Source organism: Molossus molossus, unplaced genomic scaffold (genome assembly GCF_014108415.1).
Source record: "Molossus molossus isolate mMolMol1 unplaced genomic scaffold, mMolMol1.p scaffold_m16_p_14, whole genome shotgun sequence".
Lineage (NCBI taxonomy): Eukaryota > Metazoa > Chordata > Mammalia > Chiroptera > Molossidae > Molossus > Molossus molossus.
In genome coordinates, this window is record NW_023425349.1 from 10,296,686 (window position 1) to 10,316,902 (window position 20,217).

General features: G+C 39.3%; 1 protein-coding gene across 6 annotated transcripts in view; it reads left to right on the forward strand.

Moving 5' to 3' along the window:
• DENND1A (DENN domain containing 1A) overlaps positions 1–20,217 on the forward strand; it is a 491,959-nt gene that overhangs the window by 18,702 nt on the left and 453,040 nt on the right. The window contains exon 1 of one of the 6 annotated variants that reach the window (XM_036261262.1): positions 15,486–15,776. The exons of the other annotated variants lie outside the window; for them this stretch is intronic. Within the exon in view, the coding sequence (XP_036117155.1) occupies positions 15,712–15,776 (65 nt within the window). The 5' untranslated portion in view covers positions 15,486–15,711. Of the gene's footprint in view, positions 1–15,485; positions 15,777–20,217 lie in introns of those variants that run through there. 6 annotated transcript variants of the gene reach the window in all.

A 20,217-nucleotide genomic window follows, 5' to 3' on the forward strand; every position in this document is an offset into this window, starting at 1 on the left:
TCTCAGTTGCAATGGCTAGAATACAAAGTCACTTATTCTTATACTGATTGTTGAAAGTTATTGCTACTCTGCTTGTAAGCTGGTTTTTGTCTGTGGTGCCAGAAGATAGGCAGTGAAAGCCTGGAATTGAAGAGGAAGAAATTTATAGAATATTCTGATGGTCCACTTAATCGATTTTTTTTTAATCCTCACCCAAGGATATTTTTCTATTTATCTTCAGGTAGAATGGGAAGGAGAGACAGGGAGAGAAGGGGAGAGAGAGAGAAACATTGACATGAGAGGGACATATTGACTGGTTGCCTCCCGCATGACCCTGACCAGGGCCAGGAATGAACCGTAACTGAGGTACGTGCCCTTGGCCAGAATTGAACCCACGACTCATTGATCCACGGGCCAGTGCTCTACCACTGAGCTAAACTGGCCAGGGCCCATTTAATCGATTTTTTTCTCAAATTGGTCTAGTCTTTCTCACCTTGGTCTAACTTCCTCATAGGGAAAGTTTCACAGAAAATAACTCATAGCAGGACTATGAGTGCATAATATTAGTTCGGTGGTGGTCAAATGTGTTCGGGTGATAAGAGTTATGGTATATTTGTGGAATATCATGAAATAGTTATATGTTAACATTTAAACTACATTTTTTTTTTTCTTAAATCAGATACTATTATATAGTCTAGAATAGACAGAATAGGAGGTGGGAAGGGTTTAAGAAAAATTTATGATAGGAAAGCTTAAAATTTTATTACCATAATTTTTCATACAGATTGGGATTAGGCCATTTTTGGCACCTTAGTTTAGTTCCCAGATCTCCAGTGTTTCAAGTTGCATTGTTGGAGAATATCAAAATACCACTGTCGGAAACTGGTGAGTCAGGAGGGAGAACTGGTGGTGAGATCAAGAAGAATGAATTTGGCTGACTGTAAATTAATGACAGGTCAAGGAGAAATATGCAGTAAGCAGTTAGAAAATAAGCTTAGTGCCTGTTGCATAGTAAAGCCCTCAATATATGTTGGATGCCACTGTTACCAGGGAGAGAGGGTAGAAATTTGGGAATCCTTGGCGCAATGAGAAAGATGAGAGTTGTTTTCAGACTGAATACAGCAAAGTGCAGTTCAAGGTTTGAACCTGGGGCTGAAAAAGAGACCTAGATAAGCAGTGTAGAATACTGTTGGGAGGTCAGTGGAAATAAGAATCCAGAAAAGATGGTTTGACTTAATGGTGGATTATGGATGTCCTTTTGGAAAATAGTCTCAGGCCTGAGCGGTGATGCTTAGTGGTTAGAGTGTTGGCCTGTGGGCTGAAGGGTCACAGGTTTAATTCCCGGTCAAAGGCATGTACCTGGGTTACAGGTTTGATCCCCTGCCCTGGTTGGAGTCGTGTGGGAGACAACCAGTCGATGTGTCTTTCTCACATCAGTGTTTCTCTCTCTCTCCTCCTCCTTTCCATTCTCTCTAAAAACCAATGGAAAAATATCCTTGGGTGAGGATTAACAAAAAAATAAATAAATAAAAAAGAAAATAGTCTCAGTATGGTGTTGCATTTATTCATCCAAGGCAGAACTCTAGGAGTTATCATCAATACCTCCCATATTATATGTCCCTGTAATTTATTGATAAAGTGCCATTAAATTATCTTTTTAAGTAGGACACAAAAAGCAAACTATACAAGTATAATTAATAAACTGGACTTTATCAAAATTAAAATCTTTTGCTCATCAAAAGATACTCTAAGAAAATGAAAAGACAAGCCACAGGTTTCTAAAACACAACTTTGACCAGTTCTTTCTATTTCCACTGCTGCCTTCATATACAACATATATCTAATACCTATTTATACATAAACTCAACTATAAGCCCTTACAACTCTTTTAAGACAAACAATCCAATAAAGAAAAATCAGCAAAAAATTTGAACAGGCATCAAAGAAGATATACAGATGGCAGATTAACATATAAAAAGATGCTAAGCCCTGGCCAGTTTGGCCTAGCTGTTGCTGCGTGGGCTTGAGGACCAAAGAGTCTCAGGTTCAGTTCTGTCGTAGGCCCTGGTCAGGGTCATGCAGGAGACAACCAATAGATGTGTCTGTCTCACATTGATGTTCCTCCCTTCCCCCTTCCCACTCTATCTGAATATAAATGGAAAAGTATCCTAGGGTGAGAATTAAAAAAAAAAAAGATGCTTAATGTCCTGGCTGGTTTGGCTCAGTGGTTGGAGCATTAGACCTTGGATCAATACGTCTAGGGTTTGATTCCGGTCAAGGGCACAAACCTCGGTTGCCCGTTCATCCCTGACCCTGGTTGGGGTCATGTGGGTGGCAACCAGTCAATGTGCCTCTCTCATATCGATGTTTCTCTCTTCTTCCCTTTCTCTCTTCCGCTCTATCTGAAGATAAATGCAAAAAAGTCCTCAGCTGAGGATAAAAAAAAATAATTTCAATCTCTCTTTCTGAGTGTTATTCTGTATGATTTCTGTAAGTTCACTAATTCTCTTTGGTTGTATCTTTTCTGCCCTGAAGCCATCCATTCAGCTATTCTTTTTTATTTTGAGAAATATTTTGTTCTTTTTCAGCTTTGCTTGAACATGTCATAGTTTCTTACTTTTTACTCATTTTCAATCCTTTTTATTTCTTTAAGCTTATTAAACATTTATTCCATATACTGTCTCTAATAATTCTAATATCTGAAGTCTTTGAAAGTCTGATTCTACCATCTTTTTTTTCCTGAGGATCTTATTTAATGGGCTTTGTTTCCCCGAGGGTTTTCAGATTTTTGCCCATGAGTTTATATTTCTTGGAACTTTTTGTGAGAATTATTTTGAGGCCAATGTTGAAGAGAATTTTTCCAGAGAAGATTTACATATTATTTTGTTAGTGTTCTGTGGCCACTTTTAGTTCCTGGGTTGAGGTTTTTTTTGACCACTCAGTAGCAATCCCTGATGAGGGCCAGCTTGTGTTTGAACTGGCAGGAAGATTTTCCTTTCTATCTCATTACCAAGTTTTGAAACTAGTGGTTTTTATTGCAGTTCTGGAGAGGGGGTATGTGTATGAGTGCAGATGGGTTTTTAATCTTGATCCATCCCCTTTGTAGTCCCAGTTTAAATTGTGAGGGAGGGGTATCTATTATCCTTTCCACCTTAGCCTAAACCTTACTTTTGCCTTGTATTCCTTGAGTCCCATTAGTGGAAGAATGAAGACTACATTGGGCTATGTAAATGTCTTCACTGGGAAAGCTAGCTTTTGTGTTTTGGTTACCCTGTTGGATGGGTTCCTATCTTCACTTAGTTCTTTGTTTTTTTTTTTTAATCCTCACCCGAGAACATTTTTCCATTTGTTGTTCAGATAGAGTGGGAGGGGGAGAGAGAGAGAGAGAAACATCGACGTGAAAGGGACACATCGAGTGGCTGCCATCCACACAACCCAACCAGGGCCGGGGACAAACTGCAACCGAGGTACATGCCCTTAGCGGGAACCAAACCCGGGTCTCTCTGGACCGCAGGCCAACGCTCTAACCGCTGAGCCAAACCAGCCAGGGCAGTTCTTTGTTTTAATCCTCCTTTATTTTCTTGTAAACTCATCAACTTATTTATTTGAGAAGAGAAAACTATCCATTATTTAGAATTGTTTTCAGTGGTAGATCAGAGGGGTATTTAGCTTGTCCTACTTCCAGAAATGGAATTTGCAGCTGCACCTTTTCCAAGTTTCAGTCAGGCTGATTTAGTTGCTACTCTTCAAACTTTACATGAACATTTATACCTCTATACTCTGATCAGGCTGTTTCCCCTTGCTCACAATCCCCTCCCTTCTCCACACCTGGCCACATCCTGTTCATCTGGCATTGCTCATTTCAGGTCTCACCTCTTCTGTGATGCTTCTCTTGAACGCCCTAGCTCAGTAGATCCCAAATGTTTGGGATGTTTGTACCAAAAAAATCTTAAAAAGGAGTTTTGTGGAACCACATAGAGATGGTCATTTCTCCTCCCCATTATTTTTGAAAAGAAATTACATTTTTACTTCAAAAAGCAGGAGGAACATGATGCCAGATTAAGGACAGTTTAAAAAATTGAGTTAAATAGCTTTATATGGAAAGCACACTGTATTCCCGCCTTTTCCCCACCTCATTTTGCTAGTTACTGAAAAGAGCCTGATTGTAGACTCCACAGATAATCAGACCCACGGCCTGGTCCCAGAATGAGGACTATAGCCTGTAAACCCACAGCATTTTGTGGCACCTGGTCATGTTTGACTGTTTACCTTTACATTTTATTATGTTTTGTCTCCTCGATTAGGTTATAAACTCCTTAAGAGTGGTTATATGTATGTAGATTACTCCTAAATATGTGTTGAATTAGTTAAATTTAGGTGCTTCCGATGATAGTTGAAACCTAGAAATATTTATAGATCATAATCTGAGTATATCACAGTAAAGAGTATTTCTTGAGGAAAAAAGTTTTAATGCAAATCATGAGTCTCTTACTCATCTCTCTGGGAAATTCATTCAGCTAACAAACTTACTGCGTGCTTGTTAGAAGCTAGGCCTTGCCCTGGACGGTTTGGCTCAGCCGTTGGAGCGTCAGCCTGCAGACCAGAGAGTCTCGGGTTCAGTTCCCCCTAAGGGCGCGCACCTCGGTTGCAGTTTTTCCCCGGCCCCGGTTGGGGTTGTGTGGGTGGCAACCAGTCGATGTGTCTATCTCACATCAATGTTTCTCTCTCTCTTCCTTCCTCTCTCCCTCCTGCTCTATCTGAAGATAAATGCAAAAATGTCCTCGGGTGAGGATTAAAAAAAAGAAAAAAGAAAATAAAAAAGCCAGGCCTTTTGTTAGGGTGCCGAGAAAACAGACATGAAGTGAAACAAGGTTCCCAGTCTAGTCAGTAATATGTACATGTAAGTAGAAAGCATAGAATACTGCCTGGGAAGCCTTATATAGAGCTTTGAAACAAGTCTTGTGACAATGTAGAGAGAGCAACTGGGTTTTGTAAGGGAATCTGAGGCCTCCAGAGAGGAAGAGATATTTATTTGTTCATTCACTCATTCAGGAAATATCTAAGTGCCTACTACTTGCCAAGCACTATTCTAGATGCAGCTTGAATCAACATGGTGTTGTTTGGAGACAGACCACATTTTAGGCAGGGAAAGTGTGATCAAGTACATACTCCTTGAAGTAATAACAACTGGTTTTGAGTTCATGCACTCACTTGCTAAGCCATGTGTCCTTGGGCAAGCTTTTTAATTTTTACTCAACTATTTTGTAAAATCTGCAAACACCTCCTACCTCACAGTATTGTCATGTAGATAAAATGAGGTGTGGAAATAAAGTTCTTAGCACGATGCCTCGCCCTTCTGAAATAGCTGAATAAATGGTAAATATACACACATGAATGGAGGAGGGATGATTGAGGCCTAATGGGAAGCTCAATGTGAGTGTAATGTAGGGTGTGTGTGTTGGTAGTGAGGAATGGCAGGGGAGGCTGAAGGGTCTAGCTGAGGCTGAATTGCTGAACAGCCTTGCATGTTATGTTAATAAGTATCTTTTTATTCCTGAATGTATTTGGGGGTCTTGGAGGTTTATATTTTCTTTTCTTTTTTTATCCTCACCTGAGGATTTTTTCCCCAGTTTTGTTCAGACAGAGTGGGAGGTAGAGAGAGGAAGAGAGAGAGAGAGAGAGAGAGAGAGAGAGAGAGAGAAACACACAGAGAGAGAAACATTGATATGAAAGGGACACATCTAGTGGCTGCCTCCCACACGACCCCAACCAGGGCTGAGGACGAATTGCAACCGAGGTACGTGCCCTTGGCCAGAATTGAACCTGCAACTCATTGGTCCGTGGGCTGATGCTCTAACTGCTGAGCCAAACCGACCAGGGCTATATTATGTTTTCTAAACTGTGTGGTGGTATACTGGTCTGTAGCATAGTAGTTAGGGGCATGGATTCTAGAGCTAAATTGCCTGCTTCCTCATTCCTAAATGCTTGACCTCAGGCAAGTAGTAATCTTTTCCTCAGTTTCCTGATTGGTAAACTGGATAATAAACCTATCTATTGTATATGTTTATTTGCATGTATGCTCTTTGAGCCATTTTTGTTTTTAAAGTTATGGAACCCTTTGTCAGAGGAAATCTTACTGACATTTGGACATAAAAAAGTAAGAGTTGTCGTATGTGGTGTGTCCCTTTTATTTTTCTTCCCTTTCTCTAAGGTCCCTGAGACACATCTGCTCAACTCTGTGAAAATCACTGCCCTAGAGCAAGTGATGACTGAATGTCCCTCACTTAAGTATTTGTTGAATGTTCAGGACAAAGAATTTATACAAGTTGGGAACTTGGTAAATTAGGATTTTATATTAATCTAAATCAATATTTTGATACAGAAATTATATTAACCTTTATATTAATTAAAATATGATTTTGTATTTTGAAAAAAAAAAAAGATTTTGCAAAGGAGCTACAGGATGTCAGAACTGAAAGAGATCTTTCTTAGTGATCTGTTTACAGATGAGGAAATTGGATGTTAGAGAAGTTTCTAAAATTTTGCTATAGCCAGTCCCCATGTGCTCTCATTTCAGACTTAGCCCACTGTTGTCTCTCATTTCTTGCTCAAAGTTGCATAGCCAGTTCCTTGTCAGAACCAGGTCAAGCAGATAGGATCTTTCTAGGATTCATGCTTCTTATACCTCTTGCTGTTTTACAGTATATATTCTTTCTTTAATGTTGACTTTGCTCTGAAAGGTTACTTGGTGAGTCTGTAGATTGTTTTTTGTTTTTCCAATTGGAAGCTCTGATTAGGTATTCCAAGATCCCTTTCCTTATATTGATAGATTTTAATAGCTGTGATAAAGTACCAACTTTCAATACATGTAGGGCATAGATAAACTATATGAAAAAAGTAAAGAAGTTCTGAATGAAAAGTGGGCATTTTATTATTTATTATAAGACCCACCATAGCTGAAAATCTTATGGAAAATTAAAGTTGTTCTTGCTTGTAAATGATCTTTGTATTAAGAAAAGAGCAGACACTTGAATGGGTGTCCATGGCAGGTTACATAGAGCCTGGATTGGAACACCCTCCCAAGCACACCCACAGCTTCTGGGCTCTTCTAGTCTCTCAAAGACCACAACAGACTCTTGTTGGATTTTCTTTGTCTCCCTTCTTCTCTCAGTGGGCTTTTTTCCTACTTGTTCATGGCCCAACATCAGTCACTGTTCACAGTTTTGACTATTGTTTAACTGAGTCTCATACCTGGCTGGTTATTCATCACAGTCACCTGGTGAACCTAAAAAATTTTTTTCTGGGACCCCACCCTAGACCTTCTGAATCAGAATCTCTGGAACTTGAGAGTCTGTATTTCCAAAAAGGTTCCTTGGGTGATTTTGATGTAACAGTTCACAGACCTGAGTTCTAGAACAAGTACTGACTCCAGCTTTGTGACTCAGTTCTGGATTCTTACAGGAAGGAGATGATCGGATTGACTCAGCTTGTCACATGTCAATCCTGGTCCATTTTGTTTTAAGGAATTTCCTATATTGTGCTTCTTAGTGATAGACACATTTATAGCATTTTTCAAACTATGTTCCCACATAACTTTGGTGTTCCATGAGTTGCTATTAAAACTGAATGATGCTGGCCCGGCTGGTGTGGCTCAGTGGTTGAGCGTCGACCCATGCACCAAGAGGTCACCAGTTTGATTCCCAGTCAGAGCACATGCCCAGGTTGTGGGCCTAATCCCCAGTGTGGGGCATGCAGAAGGCGGCCAATCGATGTTCTCTCTCGTCAATGTTTCTATCTCTCTAATACCAATAAAGAAAAAAATTAAAAAAAAATTGAATGATGCTGGATATTTTACTGAGTCCTAGGGAAAAAAATAATTAAATAGACATAATATTTTTCATTTAAGAAATACTTTCATTTGTTGAACAGAAAATTGTAATTCTAATGTAATTAAATTATCAGTTTATCACATTATAGTGTGTACTTTTGAAGTCATATCTTCAGCTATCCAAATCTTTGTTTTTGACTTTGGACACTATCAGGGAAGGAGTGCAAGGAGGAATGCCTAGAAGGAGATCAGATGGAAATAGAAGAATTATAGATAGAAGAGAGAGAATGAAATTATCTCAATTTCAATTCCAAATTCTTTTCTACAATTCATGTTGTCTGCAAATAGAAAGAAAAAAGATTTCTTCCTTTCCAGTCCATATTCCTTCATTTCTTTTTCTTGCCTTATTGCCATGGTTAGGCTCTCCAGTGTGATGGAGAAGTAGTGAGGGTGGACATCCTTGCCTTGTTCCCAATCCTAGAGGGAAAGTATTCAATATTTAACCATTAAGTATAATGTTACCTATAGGTTTTTCTTTTGTTATCCTCACCCGAGGACTTCTTTTTTTGCATTTATCTTCAGATAGAGCAGGAGGGAGGGAGGGAGGAAGAGAGAGAAACATCAATGTGAGAGACACATCAAGTGGTTGCCACCCATACAACCCCAACTGAGCCTGGGGACAAACTGCAACCAAGCTATGTGCCCTTAGCGAGAACCAAACCCGGGACTCTCTGGTCCACAGGCCGATGCTCTAACCACTGAGCAACGAGCCAGGGCCCTACAGGTTTTTCATAGAGGTCCTTTATTAGATTGAGGAAAATCCCCTCTATTCTTAGTTTTCTAAATTTTATCATGAATGTTATGAAATTTTTCTGCATAATTGATATAATTGTAATTTTTTTCTTTTTTTAGCTTTTTAATATGGTGTAGACTGTATTGATTTATTTTCAATATTGAGGCAGTCTTGCATTCCTGGAATAAATGTAACGTGACCATAGTGTATATTGTCAAATTCTATTTGCTAATATTTTGTTAAGAATGTCTATATTTGGAGAGGATATTGGTCTATAGTGTGTGTGTGTGTGTCTTTGGTTTTGGTATTAGGGTAATACTAGCCTTGTAAAATGAGTTGGGAAGTGTTTCCTCCTCTTCTGTTTTCTCGAAGATATTGTACAGAATTGGTATTAATTCTTTAAATGTTTTATAGAATTCTACAGTGAAACCATCTGCATCTATTGAGATTATCATTTGACTTTTCTTATTTACTCCATATATATAGCTACGATTTATGGTGCTCTTTGTTTCTTGGTGTAGATCCACACCAAGATCCACATTTCTATTTCTTTCTGCCTGAAGGACTTCTTACATTTCTTATAGTGCAGGTCTGCTGGTGATGATTTCTTTTAACATTTGTAATGTCTGAAAAAATCTTTATTTTGCCTTTGCTTTTGAAATGTATATTCTCTGGGAATAGAATTCTAGGTTGTCAGTTTCTTATCTTCAGTACTTAAAAGATGTTACTCTACTGTCTTCTCATTTGCCTTGTCTTTTTTTTTTCTTTTATCCTCACCCGAGGACATTTTTCCATTTTTTGTTCAGATAGAGTGGGAGGGAGAGACAGGGAGAGAGAGAGAGAAACATCGACGTGAAAGGGACACATCGAATGGCTTCCACCCACATGACCCAACCAGGGCCGGGGACAAACTGCAACCGTGGTACATGCCCTTAGTGGGAACTGAACCCGGGTCTCTCCAGACCGCAGGCCAACGCTCTAACCGCTGAGCCAAACCAGCCAGGGGTTGCCTTGTTTTTTGTTTTGTTTTGTTTTGTTTTTATCCTCACCTGAGGACATTTTTCTTTTTTGTTCAGATAGAGCGGGAGGGAGAGAGAGGAAGAGAGAGAGAGAGAGAGAGAAACATCGATGTGAAGGGACACATCGAGTGGCTGCCACCCGCACGACCAACCAGGGCCGGGGACAAACTGCAACCGAGGTACGAGCCCTTAGCGGGAACCGAACCCGGGTCTCTCTGTACCGCAGGCTGACGCTCCCACCGCTGAGCCAAACTGGCCAGGGCGGTTGCCTTGTTTTTGACAAGAAATCTCTCATTCTGATGTTTGTTCCTATAAATGTAACATTTAAAAAAAAGATTTTCTCGTTATTACTGGTTTTGAGCCTTATACTTCTTCATGTGCTTGGGGTTTATTGAGCTTTTTGGACCTGTGCATTTATAGTTTTCATAAAATTTAGAAAGTTTTTGACAATTATTTTTTTTTAAATATTCTTTCTGCCCTCTCCCCCCTTTTGGAAATTCCAGTTACTGATATATTAGGCTGCTTAAAGTTGTTCCATAGGTCACCCAGTCAGTGTGGCTCAGTGACTTGAGTGTCGTCTCATGGACTGAGAGGTCCTGGTTTGATTCTTGGTCAGGGCACATGACCAGATTGTGGGCTCAATCCCCACCCAGTAGGAGGTGTGCAGGAGGAAGCCAAGCATTTCTCACATTGATGTTTCTCTCTAAAAAAATCAATAAAAACATAAAAAAAGTTGTCCCATAGGTCAGTGATTTTCTTTTTTGTTTGTTTGTTTGGTTTTGAGTTCATTGCCCTCTCTTTTTAATCTTGGATAATTTCTAACAATTTAAGTTCACTGAACTTTTCTTTTGCAGTGTTTGCTCTGCAGCTAATCCTATTTAGTGCATTTAAAAAAACTTACACATTATAGTTTTTATCTCTGGAAATTCACTTGGATTTCTTTTGAATCTTCTAGGTCTCTAACTTCTTGAACATGTGGAATGCAATTATAATAACTGAATGTCCTGTCTGTTAATTCTAACATCTATGCCAGTTCCAGTTTGGCTTCAATTGATTGATTTTTCTCCTCATTATGGGTCATATTTTCCAGATTCTTGGCATGCCTGGTAATTTTTATTGACTGCCAGACATTGTATATTTTACCTTTTTTGGGTTATGGGTAGTTTTGTATTCTTATAAATATTCTTGGGATTACTGAAAGCAGTAATCTGAGGCAATTATAGGCTCATCTCATTTGTTTTCTTTAAAACATTTTTTTCAGTTGCAGTTAACATTAAATATTATATTAGTTTCAGGTATACAACATAGTGGTTAGACATTTATATAATTTATGAGGTCATCCCCCTGATAGAGCAAAGACATTACAGTGCAGCAAAGATAGTTTTATCAACAAATGGTACTGGAACAACTGGACATCCACATGCAAAAACCTGAATCTAGACACAGACTTTTCTTACACCCTTCACAAAAATTAACTCAAAATGGAGCATGACCTAAATGTTAAACACAAAACTATAAAAACTCCAGAAGATAACATAGGATAAAACCTAGATGACTGTATGGCAATGACTTTTTAGATATAATACCACAGGTACAACCCATGAAAGAAATAATTGATAAGCTGGACTTCATTAAAATTAAAAACTAATGTCCTGTCAAAGACAATGTCAAGAGAATGAGAGGACAAGCCACACACTGGGAGAAAATATTTGCAAAAGACATGTTTAATACAGGACTGCTATCCAAAATATACAAAGAACTCTTAAAACTCAACAGTAAAGCAAACAACCTGATTTAAAAATAGAGCTCTGGCCAGTCTGGCTCGGTGGTTAGAGCATTGGCCCGTGGACTGAAGGGGCCTGGGTTTGATTCCCGGTCAAGGGACATACCTGGGTTGAAGGTTTGATCACCAGGCCGGGGTGATGGGGGGGAGTTGGGGGTTGAGGGTAGTGTAGGAGGCAACCAGTCGATATGTCTCTCTCACATCAGTGTTTTTCTCTCCCTCCCTCCCTTCCACTCTATCCAAAAATCAATGGAAAAATATTCGGGCGAGGATTAACAAAAACAACAACAATCAATGGAAAAATATCCTCCAGTGAGGATTAAAAATACATGAGGGGGGGGGGGGCGGGTGCCAAAGACCTTAATAGACATCTTACCAAAGTGGATAGTTTCTTATTTTCTGGATTGCTTTTAATACTGTTTGAAAGCTTAAGAGGTTTGAGTCTTGAAATCAAAGCCTATAATTGGTAAGGTGAAGCCATTTTATTTTCTATAATAAATGATAATATCCTCTATGTTGGTTTAGTATCTTGTAGTATACAAAGAAAGCTCTTTCTCATTTTATGTCATTTGACCCCTGAAACAACTTTTGAGAAGAGTAGGGCAGGTATTATTTCTTGTCAGGGATGGAGCTGATGCAGGAAAAGTTAAATGGTTTGTTCTAATCCCATAGCTAGTTAAGGGATTTGAACCCAGGCCTTCTGATACTTACTCTGAGGTTCTTTCCATAGAACCCCATCTGATCCCTGTGAGAAAGTCTTGGTAAAGACAGGCCAGGGAAATTAGTGTTTTGTTTTTATGTCAAATTAGTTTGTTTACTTTTATTTTTATTTTTGACAGATTGTCCCCCATATTCTCCCTCTTTCTTTGCCCACCTCCCAAGATCTGGAAACAGCCCAAATGCCCATCAGTAGATGGGTGGATAAAAAAGCTGTGGTACATTTACACAATGGAATACTATGTGGGAAATTAATATTAATGAATGATTGTTTTGTTTTTAAACAACCAGAATCTTATAGAAAAGTTGGCAATACAATATAAAGAACTTAAACAAAAAACAATTTTGAGTGAGGTGCTGACCTGATGCCCCATCACCCCTGAATACTTCAGTGGGCTTTTCCTACAAACAATGCCATTGTCCTATAAAACCATGACATCACCATCAAAATTGGGAAATTAACATTGATTAACTGCTACATCTAATTCTTAGCCCCCATTCAAATTTCAGTAGTTCCAATAACATCTTTTATTGTAGTGGAAGGATCCAGTTCAGAAATACACATTGCATTTAGTTGTCATGTCTTTCTAGTTTCCTTCAGTCTGGAAGAGATCTTTAGTCTTTCCTTGATTTTCATGACCTTGACACTTTTGAAGATTATAGGCCAGATATTTTTTAGAGGATCCCTCAGTTTGAATTGATCTGATGTTTCCTCATGATTAGGTTCAGGTTAAGCATTTTGGCAGGAATATTGCGGAAGTGCTGCTGTTTTTTTCTCATTGTGTTCTAGCAGTTTGTCCCATTACTGATGGTGATCGCTTTGATGACTTGATTAAGGTAGTTTTGCCAAACTTCACGGAAAATTTACTTTTTTCCCTCTTGTTACCTATAAGTATTGTGTGGGAAGGTACTTTGAACTATGCTCCATTTCTCATTAAATTTTCAATTTATTCACCAATGTGGACTCATGGCTTCCTCTTTTATTTGGAGGGTTAATATTCTGTTAATATCATTATTGATTTTGATGCTCACATTACCCCAGACTTGGTCAGTGGGAGCCTTTTAAAGTCAGTCTTTTTGACGTGTCTTAATAATTCTTTGCACACTTTTTTGCTTTATGGCACAAAAAGACATTCCAAGCTAATCTGTACTTTCTTTGTCCTAGCCTTGGAATTAGCTATTTCTCTAAGAAGCCCTGGTTTCTTTTAGAGGAGAATTTTATTTAGAAGCTAAGTTCTGGGTATTATGCTCATTGCTATTGGGGAGTTGTTGCTGCCAAACCCTTGTCAGTAAACAGAGCCAAGAAATGTGTGTGTGTTAAAGTCAGGTGACATTTACATTGTTGATATATTTATTGAAAATCTTGAGTTCCTACTAATTTCCAATTCAAATCCAGCTCCAGAGAATTCATTCTAATTTTCTTCTAACTTCAACTGTGAGAAAGCAGGCCATCCTTACTGGTCTTGGGCTCTAAGCAGGTACACTGCCCCTTCATTCCCCATCCCATGTGAATGGATGCTCTCCTCTTTGACTTTGCTTTCCTAGGATCACAATGCCTACTCTGGTGATTTGACATGCCCCTGCCCCCCACCCCCACCTTCCCCACCACTGCCCTGTGATGCCCTACTTACCCAGCTTGGACTCTGACTTTTTCGCGCTGGAAGAGCCTCCCCGATCCCACATAGTCACCCTCCTTATGCCTGCCTGGACTTCCACACCCCACTGTAGGGTGTCCTTGTACTTGGCCATGCTCTTCACCCTCTTGGATTCTGACATCCGTGTTCTTCCATGGGGCATGCTTCTCACCCTGCTGTGTTTCAACCCCCAGGCCTGGCTGCCCTGTGCATGGATGCCCTTCTCACCCTGCTCGAGTTCTGGCTCCCCCCGCCAGGTTGCTACCCCTGAGTGAATGCTTTCTTCATTCACTTGGATTTTACATTGAATTGCCAGGCCACCCCTCAGCTGGATGTACTCCTACCCTGCTCATGTTCTGACATCCCTTGTCAGGTCACTCCTTTGTAGGAACATTTCCTCATCCTGCCCAGGCTCCAACACTTCACACTGGGCCATCGCCAATGTGGACATCTACTTTGCCCTGCCCAATTTAGGACTAAATTTTCAGTAGGAACAGAGGAAAAGTTAGGAAAGGAGAGGCTTTTAAATATTTTTGAAGGACAAACTTTATCAACAATGAAATACATATGATATTTGCAAGTGCCGTTAATATGGTTTAAAAGTCTAGATTTTACACTGTAGTTCAGCATGGTAGAGAAAACTGTATGGGTACTGCATATTGCTTAGGGGTGTGCAGCTCTTTTTTTCTGCTCAGAATGCAGCTAAACTTTTCCCAGTGAACTTGCTTTGCACATTGTAGCATAAGGATCTTTCATAGGAATATACGGAAAGGTAAAACTTTGTAACTCCTCTCACAGCAGTCTCTGTGTATCTTTATTAATCTGATCCTGAGAGCACTATTAGAAATGAAAAGCGAAGTGTAAAATCTTGAAACAACTTGTTTGTATAATTACACAACTAAGTTAATCATTTTCTAACAAGTTTCAACAATGACTACATTCTTCTGTGGAGGTGTTAACTTGTTATGGGTTAGAAAGCACCCTTTGATACAGCATTTTCGGCCTGGAAAAGGGCTTTAATTTCAGAGTCCACTGAAACAAATGGAGACTTGTTGGAAATATTAACACTACCTTTTTGCTTGTTTGTCTAGCTTAAAGGAATCAATGTTTATTAGGTGATGTTTGCTAGCATGTTCTGAAGTATATACAGTTTCTTTTGACTGTGTTGTCAACTTTAAGACGGTTCAATTGGTGTGGATTTTGAAATATTATACCTTGGCCCCCACAGCATATAAGTTTGTAATTAAAGAAACAGTGTGCTGAAGTCAGATCATTACTCTAGTCTATAAAGAATAGGTTGCTATTTTGCTTGATGAATACTAGCTGGTTTGAAGGTTTGACTGCTGTGAAATGAGTAAGGGGTCCTGTGTTTCAGTTTGTAGCTCGGAGTAACACTTAAAGGGGATAGGGCCTAGCATTATGACATGGTTACCATATGTAGCAAAGATTCATTTTGTGAAGAGTGAGTGTTACATTTTTCTACTAATCTCATGATATGTTGTTATTAAAGAAAAGTAGATCCTAATTTAAAGCTGATAATACAGCAGAGTGATCAATAGAATGGTGCTCCGAATCCCCCCCCCCAAAAAAACCGTTAAGCTTTACTGCTGCCTGAATATTGTCAAAGCCTTTGTTTGTTCTTTGACTTCAAGCTGAGGGTACTTAATCATTCTGAGAACATGGCCTTGAGCACTGAGCATGGCCCTTCCAGTGAATCACTGAGAATTGTGTTCAAAGAGAGGTATTGAATGGAAACACTCTCTTGGCTTACTTTCAGGCTTCATTCTCCCAGAAGTAAGAACTGAGCAGACCTCTCTTCGAAACACATTGTAGCTGTTTGTGTATCATTTTTCCATATTTAAGGACTGAGGCTGATGTCAGCAGGTGTGACTTATTCATACCTTTGACTCCAAAGGAAAACATCTTTGAAGAGTAACAGTGATGTGTATTCAGCAATTATGGGAGCTGAAAACTACGTCAGATGTTGGAGGAAAACTCATTCATCAAACAGTAATTGTGCCAGGTGTGGAACTGGTGTTATAAGACAAGTTGGTGCCCTCAAGGAGCTGCCAGTCGAGTGGGAAGACAGATATTTAGTCAGAGGTACACTAGTGGTTCTCCACCTTGGCTGCACATTGGAATAAATTGTGGAACTTTTAAAAACACTGATGTCTGGAGATTTTGATTTAATTGTTCTGAGGTATGGCCTGGGCATCGGGACTTTTAAAAGCTCCCCAGATAATTGTAATTGTGTCAGGGTTGACTGTGGTAAGAGCAACTGAAGCACAGAGTGCCCTGGGAGTGTAAAGGAGGGGCACTTAACCCAATCTGGGCTATGAGTAGGGGGATTGAGAAGGCTTCCCAGAGAGGAGGAAATGCCTGAGCTGAGGCTTGATGAATGAATCTGTCAAATGCAAAAGACTAGAAAGATTGTTTCCTGCAGAAGAGCAGCTGAAAAATGTAGACTAGTGAAGTGGTTAGTGATTTTGGATGGTCCATGCTAATTCTGCCACGTTCTTGCTTTGACTAGGGCCAATTTATCCTCTGACTTTGTGTCCTAATCTCTGAACTGGGGAGTAATGTTTATACGGTTGTTGAAGATTAACTAAAATAATGCATTTAAAGTGCTTAGTATTGTGTCACATAGGACAGTAGGTAGTGGTAGTAGTATGGCAATGATGTTGTTATTGGAGAATCAGCATGGTTTGTTCAGAGGCCCACAACTAGTTCTGGCTGGATCGTAGGGTACAGAACTACATAAGGTGACTGTGGGTGGCAGACAAAAGATGCTTGGCAGGTGGGCAGGGTTCCAGATCATGGAGGTATAGGAGTGTAAGACAATTAATAATGGGATATCATGGCAGAACCAGGACATTTCCATGATAATATGTTAAGATATAGCATGAACTATTCTGAGAAAACGTGGACCATATTGGAATATTGTATTCTCAGCATCATTACATGCACAGAATTAACAGTGAGTGTTAATAGGACAGAAAAAGGATTTTCAGTTCCTTTAGTCAAGTAGCTAAAAATATTGAGCATCTTAAAGAGTAATGGGAGATATAAGCAGTCTTAGGGTAGTCCCAGAGATTCTTTGGAAATTGTTGTAGTCTTAATTGTTTATAGGCTTAGTGAAAATATTAAGAGTCACTTGGCCATTTGCATTTAGAGGACACACTTTTAAATTTGTTTTTTGATTTGCAGGAAAACAGAAAATGCTTCCATTTGCATTGACTTCAATGGCCCTTAAAATAACTTATGTGTATTTGTTAGTATGTTATATAAATTGTCACAACATCAATCACCACTTCTTCCATAAGGCAACATGTAAATGCTCATGGATGAACATGACTATAACTTATAATTATGGTGTAATGTGTTCTTAGTGTTTTAGTCAGCTTTTAGATTTTCTTTTTCTCTTTTAAAAGAGATTGCCAATCTTTGGATCCATCTAATAGAACTCTGGCAGCTATTTGAACTGCATAAGCTATTTGCTCTTAATGTAGTCTTGTTATTACTCATCAGAGTGAGGCAGTAACTATGGATAGCAATAGAAGAAGAAGAGTAAGCTTCATTGCTTCTGCAATGCCTTTTTCTTTCTTTAAAAACACTTTTTTTCTTTTATTGATTTTGGAGAGAGAGAAAAGGAGAGGGAGAGAGAGATAGAAACATCAATGAGAGAGAACATTGACTGGCCGCCTCCTGTATGCCCCCCACTGGGGATCGGGCCTACAACGTGGACATGTGCCCTGACTGGGAATTGAACTGGTGACCTCGTAGCGCATGGGTTGATGCTTAACCACTGAGCCACACTGGCTGGGCTGCAATGCCTTTTTTTGGGGAAATCTTTTATTGTAAAAGCACTGTTGAATTATTGATTATTGAGGTATACTCTATGTTTATGTTGTATGTACTAAGTTATTTGGAAGAAGAATTCCATTTGAGTAGATCAGTGGTTCTGAAAGTGTGATTAGTAGTCCAGCAGCATAAGTATTACCTGGGTACTTGTTAGATATGCTAATTCTTGGCACTTACCCCAGAAACTCTGGAGGTGGGGCTGGAAATCTGTCTTTTAACATGTTAAAACTTGAGAATCATGGAAGTGTATAATCACTCCTATCATTTATTGAAATCTTTTAGACCCCAGGAAGGCTAGTTTGTACTCTCTTTATTTCTTCTCAGTATTTATTTGATTCTGGCTATGTGCCATGTACTACTGTTCAGTGAAACACTAGTGAGTAAGATAGACAAAGTCTCTGCTCTTCTGCAGTTTAAATTTAGAGGGTATAGTAAAACCTCTAGAGATTCTGATAGGTATGATGTGGAGAATTAAAATTAAATGGTAGAGAGTGTGTTGAGGAAGGCCTTTCTGAGGAGGTCAAGTATAAGTCAAGTTTTGAACAACAGGAAGGGCTACTATATGAAGATTAATACAAAGGGCTTTAAGATAGGACTGAGTTTGGTGTGTCTGGGGAGCAGAGAGAAGGCCATTGTGGCTGGAATGTAGTGAGCAAGGGGAGAGAGGGATGAAATGAAGTTGGAGAGATAGTCAAAGACCACATCATGTAGGACCTTGTGAGGACTTTTTTCCTCCTCAGTTTCTTTTGAAATTGTAGTAAAATATAGATAAGATTTTTCATCTTAATCACTTTTAAGTGTACAGTTCAGTGGTATTAAATACACTCATATTGTTGTATACCCATCACCCCATCTATTTCTAGAAGTAAGAATTTGACTTTGAGTGGTATGAGAAGCTTTTGGGAGGTTTTGAGCAGAGGACTGACATAACCTGACCTTTAGAATAAAAGGATTACTGGCCACTAAGTTGAAATCTGACTATAGGAGGGCAAGGAAAGAAACAGGGAGACCATTCAGGAGAGTACTACAGTAATAGAGGCGAGGTAATGGTGATCTGTCACCATCGTGGGGCTGGGGATGCTGAGAAGCATTGAGATTCTGGATATATTATGATCAAGTCAACAGAATTTGTTGATTGGCTGATTGTGGAATGGAAATGATTGTGGTATATAAAACAAAGGGGAGTCAAGGATGACACCAAGTTTTTGTGGTCTGAATAACTGGTGGATTTCAGGAGATGCAGGCTTGAGGAAGAAAAGCACCATTTGTTAAATTAGAAATGCTTCATAGATATCTAAGTGGTGATGTTGATTAGGCAATTTGATAAGGGAATATAGAGTCAAGGAGGAAGTAAGATTGGAGCCATAACTTTGGGGCTTGTCATCATTTGCATAATTAAAGCCCTGGGACTGAATGAGATCATCTAAGTAATGAGTGTAGATAGGGAGAGGTCCAGGACTAAGTTCCAGGGTAGGAGAGCTTACTTGAGAAGGAATTAGCAAAGGAGCAGCCAATAAAGTAGGAATAGTATTAAGAAGAGAGTAATATCCTGGAAGGCAAGAAAGTGTTTCAAGGAGGAGGGCAAGTTGATCAACTGTGGCAAATGCTGCTGAGAGGTTAAGTGAGACAGGCACTGAGAATGGACTATTTTAGCACCTTTTAACAACGTGGAGGTTATTGGAGATCATGACAAGTTGTTTCAATGGTACCGTGGGCTCAGAAGCCTGGTTGAAATCTGGTAAAGAGAGAAAGGAGAAGGAGCAGAGACCATGAGTATAGACAGTGTTCTTCACTTAGAGCCACAGCAGGTCTGCACAATCACCTTAACTTAGTGGCACAGGTTAATGTGTTGGAGCTCCAGTGTTTAAAATTTGATATATAACACCTTTCCATGTTCATGTTTGTTGTTTCAGTTTTTTAAGTGGGGACAAATAAAAATGGAAATTTGGGTAAAAAATGTGTGAAAGCTCTGAAGAACCTTTATGGAGTCCTAGGATCCTGTAGCACACATGAAAACCATTATCTTAATCTAGAGGAATGAAATTCTGAGATGAAATTCAGCTAGTTGCAAAATAGATTTAAGAAATATTTATTTATTCCAGCTGGTGTGGCTCAGTGGTTGAGCGTCGACTCATACACCAACAGGTTACCAGTTTGATTCCCAGTCAGGGCACATGCCCAGGTTGTTGTGGGCCAAATCCCCAGTGGGGGGCATGTAGGAGGCAACCAGCTGATGTTCTCTCCCATCAATATTTTCATCTCTCTCTCCCTAAAAACAAAAAGAAAACAATTTTTAAAGAAAGATTTATTTAGATTTTAGAAGGAACTATCCTGGTGTTCTTCAGATGACCTTAGAACATTCCTTTCTTTCATCAAACACTGTTCTTTGAGGTCATTTGAATAAAAGGATGTTTTTATATGGTATTTTTCACAAATATTTGGTAGCTAAAGGATACTGACTTTGTAGGTCTTTTTTTTTTTTTTTATCCTCACCTGCGGACTTTTTTTTTACATTTATCTTCAGATAGAGCAGGAGGGAAGAAGAGAGGAAGAGAGAGAAACATCGATGTGAGAGAGACACATTGAGTGGTTGCCACCTACAT